This window comes from Crinia signifera, chromosome 1 (assembly GCF_055691185.1).
Source record: "Crinia signifera chromosome 1, ASM5569118v1, whole genome shotgun sequence".
Taxonomy (NCBI): domain Eukaryota; kingdom Metazoa; phylum Chordata; class Amphibia; order Anura; family Myobatrachidae; genus Crinia; species Crinia signifera.
This window is the reverse complement of record NC_139217.1, coordinates 318,466,606-318,477,980: the sequence shown is the minus strand read 5'-3', so window position 1 is coordinate 318,477,980 and position 11,375 is coordinate 318,466,606. Positions and strand designations below refer to the sequence as shown.

The following is an 11,375-nucleotide window of genomic DNA, read 5'->3' as shown; positions in this document are numbered from 1 at the left end:
GTGGTGTTAAGTTATTTTTCATGAATTATGCAATTTGTTCTTCTTTCACTATGCTGAATTGTTAGCTAACCTGTTTTATTTCTAAAAAATGTTATTTTTTCAAATCTGCAATAGCAGATTTTTATTTTCAGTGCAAATAATTAAAAAACTCACGTCTTGATTTCAAATTCTATTTATTTTTAAATATAACAGTATTTCAATACCACAAAGTCGCAAACCAAAATCAGATTTAATGTGGAGGCCGATTTTTTGCCTATTTTTATTGATTTTCATCCTGCACAAGCAGTTCAAACTACTAAAATAAAAATACAAACACGTCAGGTACATCTTTTACATGTCTCCACGGTCTACAGGACTTGAGTGTACGACACTTCAGGACATCCAAGCACAAAGAACATGGTAGTACTTTACGTACAGTTTAGAGCCACATAGACAAACATTTAGTTATCATCCAGGCCAAAGTTGCACCAATAAGGACAATGGCTTCAAAGCTAGAATTTTAAATGTAGAATCTTCTGAATTTTTTTTTTGGTTTTTTTTTAGGGGGAATGATCGGAGTACAATTACTTTCTGTTGGAACATGTGCTCGGTTTTTCTTTTTTTGACAATGTTTTCGTGAATGTACAGAAAGCCGAGCAATGTTTTCTGGAAGTGAATTAGAACTTTGTGAGGCTAGTGGATTTATGTGTTGTTTTTTTACAACAACTAATTCCTTCAGACTTGCTGCAATGCTTGTTAAGTTATTGTTCATTTCTGAACATGTGGTATTAATATTTTGCAGTAATTGTGCAAATGTATGATTGACATTATCCATACGCTCATTTAAATTTGAAAAATGTACCTTTAAGAAGTCCTCAAAATCCACAATGGATTTTTCATACACTCTGCTAAACCGATCAAGCAAAGGGTTTGTGTCAGCTACGTCTGCCGTTGTAAAGAGATTCGGTTCACGACTGTTTTCAACGGATGTGTTCACAGAAATGCAAGAAGCATCTCTATTTGGCCCACTATAATATTCTTGACTACTAACAGATGAATTTAAAATTTCAGAAACTATACTTTCATCAAGACTGAAAACATTGCTTAGTTCTGTGTATTCTCTTTCAGAATTTTCATCTTGATGTTCATAATCTTGATGAGATGAACTTTGCACTGTTAGAATTATATAAAACCAACACCAAGTTAAAGATTTACTAAAATTATGGTGAAAAATAAAATTTGAATGACTTAAAAACAATATAATTGAAATTTATTAGTGAAAATTTAATATATAAAATTTATAATGATGTTTGGAAAACAGAATGTACTTTAGCAATTAAGGGGGGTGTGCAATTGCTGTTGAACATCTCCCGTAGGGGAGTATCTCGACGGGCCTTATTCGATGGTGTCTTCTCCGACAGCTTTAAACAGGGTTTCCCTGGAGAATGAGCCCGGCTTCTCTAGCTGTTGTGATCGTTTTGACAAGAACAGCCATGAAGTGACGTAATGTGGGCTGCAGTCTGACACTTCCCGGCTGCAACTAGCGGCCTCGGTCCCTTCTGGTCCCACTGCAACCGGGACATTGAAGCCCGCCTGCATGTTCTCGGCCGAGCCGACCGAGAAAGGAACTGGGTCACGGCGGCCGATCAAGCTTGCTTGCTATGGCCTGAACATTGGAAAACCCCTTAAATATGCATATGCATTTGTTTTATGTACTTTACAATTCCAGATTACGATGTTAAACGATTTTAAATAAATCAAAATTATACAGGGAGAATGTTACTCATTCGCATGATTGACGTTGTTAGATAAGTTTACATTAACTTCCATGGAATCATTAAGCTTCCAATGTTTTATCCTACAAAGGTGTCTTTGTGGGCTCGCGTATAACTATATTTTTAATTCAATCCAATAACAGCTATGTATTGAAAATATCTTCATTCTGCATTGAAACCAAAATCAATATTTCAATTGTGTCTCAATATTTACAATTACTTATAGAAAAACCTAAAGACATAGCACAAGGCATAGGGCATGTCAAAGCTAGAATTTTTAAGTTCAAATGTGAGATGTAAATATGTATGTAAAAATTCCAAAAAGGTGAGAATATTTATATATATATATATATATATATATATATATATATATACACAGACATATATATATAATAATTAAAAGGTTAATAAAATTGAACATAACTCGTCGAGTTTTAGTCATCGCTAAGTTCGAACTTACCTATCTCGGGACAATTCGTTCTCGATGTAGAGGCTTCCATGGTACTATTTTGAACATGCGCTGAAATGGAAGATATACTGATATGAGTGAAAAATCATAATTCTAAATCTATACAATGGTTTTAAAAAGATATTTACCAAGTGTGCTGTTCTCTTTTGGTTTCTTTCCATTTTTCTTGTTTCGATTATCTGTGGACATCTTCATTTGTTCTTTGTGAAAAAGTAGAGAAGATTGTGATAAAAAACTATCCCACCTTGCAATGAATTCATACTCCCCCCCAAAAAACACTTACTTTAAAACCACAATTGAATTTAAATAATACATAATATTTAACATTTAAGATAAAACATTTTAATTTTGCTTGGATTCTGTACATCAATCACATCATTTAAGGATTTAAATTATGCCACCAAATTTATGGATATTCTATTATAACTCTATATATTTTCTATCTTAGGGGGATAAGCAATTGCCATTGAGCAACTCCCGTAGTGGAGATGGCCGATGGGCCCTATTCAATACTGTCCTCCCCGTCAACATTGAACAATTATTCCCGGCAGAATGAGCCGGGAGATGATGAGCTGCCATCTGCAGCTCGCCCATTCCCTGACGTCACTCACGTCCATGCCCCCTTCTTGTCCCTCTGCAGCCAGATGTTTGAATCCCGGCTGCATGTTCACGGTCATGCTGACTGAGAAGGGGTCTTCCTAGAAGATTTTATACACCTTTTTAAGCAAAAAGTATTTGATTAGTGATAGACCTGTTCTGTGAGATTTTTTTTTCTTTTTAAAAAATTTCTAAATAAATTTGGACAACTGGATTAGCTATGCCATTAATATTGAAATAGTAAGATTAGTCACTTTCAGACTCAAAATCTCAAAAAATTTATACAAAGTAGTAATCACATAGGATGTAGTAGAACCAATTTCAATCTAAATCTTCTACATTTACAGGTAGATTTATTATAGCGGCGCCTATTGCACCGCTATAACAGTTCCTGCTTCGCCCCAATAGCGAGGCAAAGCAGGAGGGGACACCGACAAGATCTATTAAGATCTTAGCACCGGAGCAGGGGAGCGTTAACTCCCCCCTCTGGCGATGTCCCTCCTGGAGACAGCGCATCAGTTAATACTGATGCGCCGTCTCCTTCCCCCCCGGCATGCTCAATGCGCATGGGCGGGATCGCGCTAGTCTCGCGAGATCCCAGCGCAGCTCAGCGCCAACAGCAGGGGCAGTGTAGTCCCTGCTGTTAGGTATAGGGCATCGGCGCCTGCAGCTGTCAAAGTCGACAGCTGCAGGCGGCGAACGGTCAGCGATGCTGAACGTTCATAAATCTGGCAGGTGGCAGGGGAGCATTGCAAAATATCGCCACTGCGCTATGCCTCCTGCCCCACACCGCCGGCGTTAGAGTAAACGCCCGGCGGATGTGATAGATCAGGGGTAGCGCTATCCCCTGCTATAGCGCACGGGGATAGCGCAGATTCCCCTGTTTGGCAGCTCTTAAATCTACCCCTTAGTCACAAACGTGTTGCGCACTAATTTCAGTACTTGAAAGCATAGAATTTTAATTCAAACTTAATTACAACAATTTCTAAAAAAAATATAATGAAAAAAACGAATACAGATTGTTTTGTCAACCCGTAAACATTTATTAAAATCACCTGTTATCTCTATATTTTTGCCTGTATCCAATCCTCCTTGAACTCCTAAAACACTTGTTGGTGTAATTATGGTGGTTAATTTCGCTTCCCAGGAATTGTATTCAAAATTTTTACTAGGACCTCCACCCGTGGCACTTTGGTATTTATTTTGATCCGACATTTTTTTTTTAACACCACTTTTGCAGTCGCTAAACCTCTTTCTGCACACGGTACTGTTTCTTCGGCAGACCCCAAGGGCACTGACATCTTTAGCGATGTTATTCCATAGCTCCACTTTGCTTTCAAAAGAATAATGCATACCACCTGGCCTTCCAAATAATTTGTCATAATTTAATATTACTTTGTCAATCAAAGTTTCATTTTCCTCATGGGTGAATTTCTTTGATCTTTTCCGCTCCTTGTTGTTTGGATTTATGGAACATATCTCCTGGGAAGTGGTTTCTTGTTCAATTTGTTCCGGAAAAACTTCGTTCATTTCCTCCATTATGACTGTATTTGCAAATTAATTTGTAATCAAAAAAACAAGCATATATCACAAATTTAGTAGACGAAATTTCAGATGTTAATTTATGTTTATGACCAAAACATTTTTTAAAATACAAATTTACAATCCAGACATGCAATGGTACTTTCAAAAAAAATGTTTAAGGGATTATGTATTTTCCCCGTGTGTTGTACTTAGGGATAGTGCTTAACCATAACATATGTCACCAGCACAGACCACCAACAATGTGGTGGAATGAGTGATTTGGCTGCTACGATATATTGTGCAGAGTGCATGCCTAATGTCCGATTTATGAACGGTGAGCTGCACTAACGTTTCCACCTCCTTCAGCAGGTTGCGTTTCGCAGTGGTACTTAAAGTATCTTTAACGAATTTGTAACCTTACATATACTAATAAGCACAATGTGAGGTTTGTCATAGCTAATGGTATATTTCAGTTCAAATAATAACTACTAATGGTAGGATGTTTCAATGATGCATTAAGCAATTTTCGCATTTGGAGCATGTCTTACAACAAACCAAGCAAACAGATTACATGGCATGAGAGACATTGTATAATTAACTGACCAGTTTAGTGTGGGAGACGTTAGTAGAGTGCTGTCTTTGAAAATGATGTCGACGGAGTGTTAGTAGCTTATGACGTCAGTCACCTAGCAGACCAGCTTTCTTCTTCTGGTGTATATTAATAGATGCGTCTCCTTGATTGACAGCCACTCGCTGAAATTGCAAGAGATAATATTACATGAAATTACACAATCCTATGAGACTCCCTTACATGACGCCATTACTGTCACACACCCTGCCACCTATCCACAAAAATTTATTTGTATTCAAACCACAAGCAAAAAAATTTTTTTGGACTCTTTCTACCCCACCAATCACACCTTAATGTAACATGCTCCCTTTCCAAACCTTATTGTGCTATTCTCACCTGCTTACTCCCTCCTCATACCTTAATGAGACACTCTGGCCCACCCCCCAAACCTTAATGTGACACTATCCCTCCCCCCTCCCAAATTTAAAGGGATAATCACCACCACCAACCCCTCTCTAAAACTTAATTTTGTTTACCCAACCACACACACAGACCACCAAAATGAAAGGAACACGCTCAAAAAGATTATCTTCAGAAGAACATGCCTGTCCGGCCTCTGCTCCTGTGGGTGTCTGTTATGTTGCTGGCTGCACTGGCGCTCCTACTTAATGCTGCATATGTCTCCACCTGTGGACACTGTGTACACCACGTAACATACTGGTTAGATCAGGAAGCTAAGGAGGACACAGAAGAGGTATTGATGATGACAGCCTGACTGTTTACTTACATGGAGCACAGAGGAGAACGAAGAGCAGGTGGTGGGTTTCTACTGCGCCCGCTGCCTGTCAATATGATAGGTGTAGAATAAGGCAGGCAGCAGCGCAAAAATTCATTGCTACAGCAGATCTGCATTTAGTACACAAAATGCCTATCTTAAACAATCCCCCCGCCCGTATGTGTTAATGTGCTTACACCACAGGCAGAAGGGAGCATAGCAAACGATAATGGAGGCAGCTTTTCAATGTAAGTGGTGGATATTGCACTCCCTTAACGTGGATCCCAACATAACAAATTTCAACCCAACATCGTTATCCTGACCCCATGATATAGTTTTGTAAGACAACCTGTGCCCATAAGGATTATAACCACAACTTTTGTGTTTGTACCCTGGAGATTACACCATCACGAAAGTATTGTGAGCCGAGGAAGATCACGACTACAAGAGAATGTACAGCATGGAAACAGGAAGGGTTTTGCCGCCTGAAAGCACTAGGCGGAGGCCATCGACTACTGTAGTATTGTACGCCTGTATCATGCGTCCGTCTTCGTGAAGGGTGGTGTTTTCCCTATGAGGAAGCAGCAGTTCCAGAGATGTAGCTGTAGCAGTTGTAGTCGGTCCCGCTAGGGCTACCAAGTGACGGGCCTATTCCATTGCCGTCACATCAACAACAGTAGGAACATTAACACAGTTAATAATACTCACATCACCGTGTGATTCTGCATACACGCCAGAAAATTAGTTAGAAACGAATGGTTTGTAATGTGTCGTTGCCCTAGTCCTGGGAAAAAGAAAGTACATGTTAAAAAAAAAAAATCAGCTTAATGGACACATTCAGTATTTGGTGAGTACTCTTATTTTACCTATAAATGCACACACACACACACAGATATATATCTATATATAATAATAGATATAGAGTTAGATAAAGATATCTCTATCTATCTATATAGTAGTGAAAGGATCGGCACTTAGAAAGTCCAAATAGCGTACAGCCGCGTGCCCTCTGATTTCAGCACAATCTTAAACGCGCTAGCATACACGGTTCGGGATCAGCGTCACTCCGGACTTGGATATTTTTCAAATTAAAGAAACCGCACACATGGTTTCTGCAATGTTTCAACTATTTACTTGAGATTTATGACAAAACTCAATTATAGAGTTGAAACGTTGCAGGAACCATGTGTGCTGTTTACTTTTTTGGAAAATACTTTAACCAAGTCCGGAGTGACGCTCATCCAGAACCGTATATCTATATATCTATATCTAGTTCACACACTCACCCAATCTACTGCGCAGACAGAGCAAGAAATCGACCAGCACTCAAATGAAGGGGCAGAAAGTAGCATTTGTATTCACAAATAGGGATGGGTAATCATATGATGTTTCATCGGTAACATCGGATTTATGGTTCCGATGTTCGATGTTTAACCCTGCGATGTTGAGGATCCAATGTTTCTTCAACATCGCTAGATTTCTCCCCCCGATGTTTGTCTCAATATTCCAATGTTTTTTCTTTTGTGTGTCAATGTGTGCTGCTTTGAATGCTTTGCAGTCATCTCACTCTCTCCTTGATTTATATTCATTACAAAATTAAGAGACTGATAAAAAAAAAGCAATTAACAAACAAGACAGTATCACTGCTGGCTGGGCTTTCATATGTGTGTGTGGCTGTGTGCTGCTGCTGCTGCTGCTGTGGGTGGTAGCTGACAGTGAAAGACAGTCTGGCCAGCCATTCAGCAGCAGCACACACGACAGCCCCAGCCCTGCCTCACTGCAACTTGTGCTTTTAGTGAGTCACTGTCGCACAGGTCTGGTTTGCATATCAGTGCTGATATACAGACCACACTGTGCTAGAAGCACTACAGCAGACAGCGACACTCCAGGCATGGAAGAGGAAGTGCATGGGTTTTTAATAGATAGTGCATGCTAGAGTGAACAGTATAATATGATAGTCATTAGTAGTGACATAGTGGTGAACTCCCTTCATATTTATTTATTTATTAATAGTTTCTTCTATAGCGCAGCATATTCACTTGTGCTTAACAATAGGAGACAGTGATACAACAAACTGGGTATTTACAGTCAGTCAAAGGTATGACGGCCCTGCTCGCAAGCTTACAATCTATCATTTGCTTCATTATTATGCAGCAAGCAGAATCACAGCACCTTACAAAGGGCCTGATTCAGTTGTGGATGCAGACATTTGCACAGTTTATTTATTTGAAATGCAATGGCAGTCACACTGCACATGTGCAGTGACTTACAGCGGACACAGATACTGAGTGACAGGTACAGTAGTTTATATTTGAGGGAGGGGATGGGGGCTGGTTTGTCAAATGCAGACGTGATGCAAACATTAATTTGCAGTTGCACTGGCTCCAGTGTCTTTGTTCTGATGCTTATCCTAAGCAACAATGTAGTATGTTATATGTTGCACTGTGTGTACAGTTTTTTTGCTATTTTCTATGAACAACATACAGTAAAGGCCCATACACACTTGTAGACTTTCATTTCAAAAGACTTTGCCAAAATCTCTGATAGATTTATCTTTCACCAAAGTAATTCGTACACACTGAGCTCTTTTCCCCAAAGACCAACAGATTTTCAGGAGGCGAAAGACTTTGCTGAAAATCTTTCAGTATAAGGCTATTTACATAATGAGTGGGTTTGAATTCCAAGGGTGGGAACAGCTGCCATATTATTCTGTGCATTCCTGTTCTTGAGGCCTGATTCAGAACTGATCGCTGGGCTGCGTATTTTCAGAGCCCCGCGATCAGGTAAACGCCTCCTCGGTCAGGCAAAATCCCGCCCATGTGCATGGCAACGAGTATTTGCAGCCTTGTACATAGGGAGAAATACATTCGCCTGCGCCAGCAATGTATACGTTACCACCAAAACACAATGTATATTGGTGGCAGTGGCGGCTGCAATGTATACATTGCTGGCAATGTATACATTGCTGCCATAAAAATATACATTGGTGGGCAGTGGCCTGTGCCAGCAATGTATATACAGATGGGGCCGCTGCATTGGAGCAGCTCCCAATGTGCCATCCAACGTTGCCTGCCAGAGTGGGGCGTGCACGCAGGAGACACTCGCGTGCCACATTCTCAGCAACGAGACACTCGTCCCACCGTCGCCATCTCCAGCCAGCTACAGCAATATGGCAAGCTGGCGGCAAGGGGAAGAATGGCCCCATCGGTATTACTGCCTTAGAATTATCGTTGGTGGGCAGTGGTGACAGTAATATATACATGGCTGGCATGTGCCATCCATGTATATATTACTGCCTTAGAATTATCGTTGGCAGCCAGTGGTGACAGTAATATATACATGACTGGCCTGTGCCATCCATGTATATATTACTGCCTTATATTTATCATTGGTGGGCAGTGGTGACAGAAATATATACAGGACTGGCCTGTGCCATCCATGTATATATTACTGCCTTATAATTGTCATTGGTGGGCAGTGGTGACAGTAATATATACATGGCTGGCATGTGCCATCCATGTATATATTACTGCCATATACTGTATATCATTGGTGGGCAGTGGTGACAGTAATATATACATGACTGGCCTGTGCCATCCATGTATATATTACTGCCTTAGAATTATCGTTGGCGGCCAGTGGTGACAGTAATATATACATGGCTGGCATGTGCCATCCATGTATATATTACTGCCTTATAATTATCATTGGTGGGCAGTGGTGACAGTAATATATACATGACTGGCATGTGCCATCCATGTATATATTACTGCCATATACTGTATATCATTGGTGGGCAGTGGTGACAGTAATATATACATGACTGGCATGTGCCATCCATGCATATATTACTGCCTTATAATTATCGTTGGTGGCCAGTGGTGACAGTAATATATACATGACTGGCCTGTGCCATCCATGCATATATTACTGCCTTATATTTATCATTGGTGGGCAGTGGTGACAGAAATATATACATGACTGGCATGTGCCATCCATGCATATATTACTGCCTTATAATTATCATTGGTGGGCAGTGGTGACAGTAATATATACATGACTGGCCTGTGCCATCCATGTATATATTACTGCCTTATATTTATCGTTGGTGGGCAGTGGTGACAGTAATATATACATGGCTGGCATGTGCCAGTCATGTATATATTACTGCCTTATAATTCTCGTTGGTGGGCAGTGGTGACAGTAATATATACATGGCTGGCATGTGCCATCCATGTATATATTACTGCCTTAGAATTATCGTTGGTGGGCAGTGGTGACAGTAATATATACATGGCTGGCCTGTGCCATCCATGTACATATTACTGCCTTATAATTATTGTTGGCGGCCAGTGGTGACAGTAATATATACATGACTGGCATGTGCCATCCATGTATATATTACTGCCTTAGAATTATCGTTGGTGGGCAGTGGTGACAGTAATATATACATGACTGGCATGTGCCATCCATGTATATATTACTGCCATATACTGTATATCATTGGTGGGCAGTGGTGACAGTAATATATACATGACTGGCATGTGCCATCCATGCATATATTACTGCCTTATAATTATCGTTGGTGGCCAGTGGTGACAGTAATATATACATGACTGGCCTGTGCCATCCATGTATATATTACTGCCTTATATTTATCGTTGGTGGGCAGTGGTGACAGTAATATATACATGGCTGGCATGTGCCAGTCATGTATATATTACTGCCTTATAATTCTCGTTGGTGGGCAGTGGTGACAGTAATATATACATGGCTGGCATGTGCCATCCATGTATATATTACTGCCTTAGAATTATCGTTGGTGGGCAGTGGTGACAGTAATATATACATGACTGGCATGTGCCATCCATGTATATATTACTGCCTTATATTTATCGTTGGTGGGCAGTGGTGACAGTAATATATACATGGCTGGCCTGTGCCATCCATGTACATATTACTGCCTTATAATTATTGTTGGCGGCCAGTGGTGACAGTAATATATACATGACTGGCATGTGCCATCCATGTATATATTACTGCCTTAGAATTATCGTTGGTGGGCAGTGGTGACAGTAATATATACATGACTGGCATGTGCCATCCATGTATATATTACTGCCATATACTGTATATCATTGGTGGGCAGTGGTGACAGTAATATATACATGACTGGCATGTGCCATCCATGCATATATTACTGCCTTATAATTATTGTTGGTGGCCAGTGGTGACAGTAATATATACATGACTGGCCTGTGCCATCCATGTATATATTACTGCCTTATATTTATCGTTGGTGGGCAGTGGTGACAGTAATATATACATGGCTGGCATGTGCCAGTCATGTATATATTACTGCCTTATAATTCTCGTTGGTGGGCAGTGGTGACAGTAATATATACATGGCTGGCATGTGCCATCCATGTATATATTACTGCCTTAGAATTATCGTTGGTGGGCAGTGGTGACAGTAATATATACATGACTGGCATGTGCCATCCATGTATATATTACTGCCTTATATTTATCGTTGGTGGGCAGTGGTGACAGTAATATATACATGGCTGGCCTGTGCCATCCATGTACATATTACTGCCTTATAATTATTGTTGGCGGCCAGTGGTGACAGTAATATATACATGACTGGCATGTGCCATCCATGTATATATTACTGCCTTATAA

General features: G+C 40.1%; 1 protein-coding gene across 1 annotated transcript; it reads right to left on the bottom strand.

Annotated features, from left to right (window-relative positions):
* Positions 1 to 287: 287 nt before the first annotated feature.
* LOC146076916 (uncharacterized) lies at positions 288 to 4,380 on the bottom strand. Its single transcript, XM_083185996.1, has 5 exons — positions 3,876 to 4,380; positions 2,352 to 2,423; positions 2,215 to 2,274; positions 568 to 1,152; positions 288 to 295 (listed from the first exon to the last, which is right to left on the bottom strand). The coding sequence occupies exons 1-5, from the start codon at positions 4,357 to 4,359 to the stop codon at positions 288 to 290; spliced, it is 1,209 nt and encodes a 402-aa protein (XP_083042122.1). The 5' UTR covers positions 4,360 to 4,380.
* Between the last annotated feature and the right edge of the window lie 6,995 nt (positions 4,381 to 11,375).

What these genes read in the sequence shown, in the direction of transcription:
- LOC146076916 (XM_083185996.1), bottom strand. Translation starts at nt 4,359, where the DNA reads ATGGAGGAAATGAACGAAGTTTTTCCGGAACAAATTGAACAAGAAACC. An exon ending in CAAAAATATAGAGATAACAG is followed by an intron (nt 2,424 to 3,875) that starts GTGATTTTAATA and finishes TTTTTCACAAAG; the next exon opens with AACAAATGAAGATGTCCACA. An exon ending in AACGAATTGTCCCGAGATAG is followed by an intron (nt 1,153 to 2,214) that starts GTAAGTTCGAAC and finishes TAATTCTAACAG; the next exon opens with TGCAAAGTTCATCTCATCAA.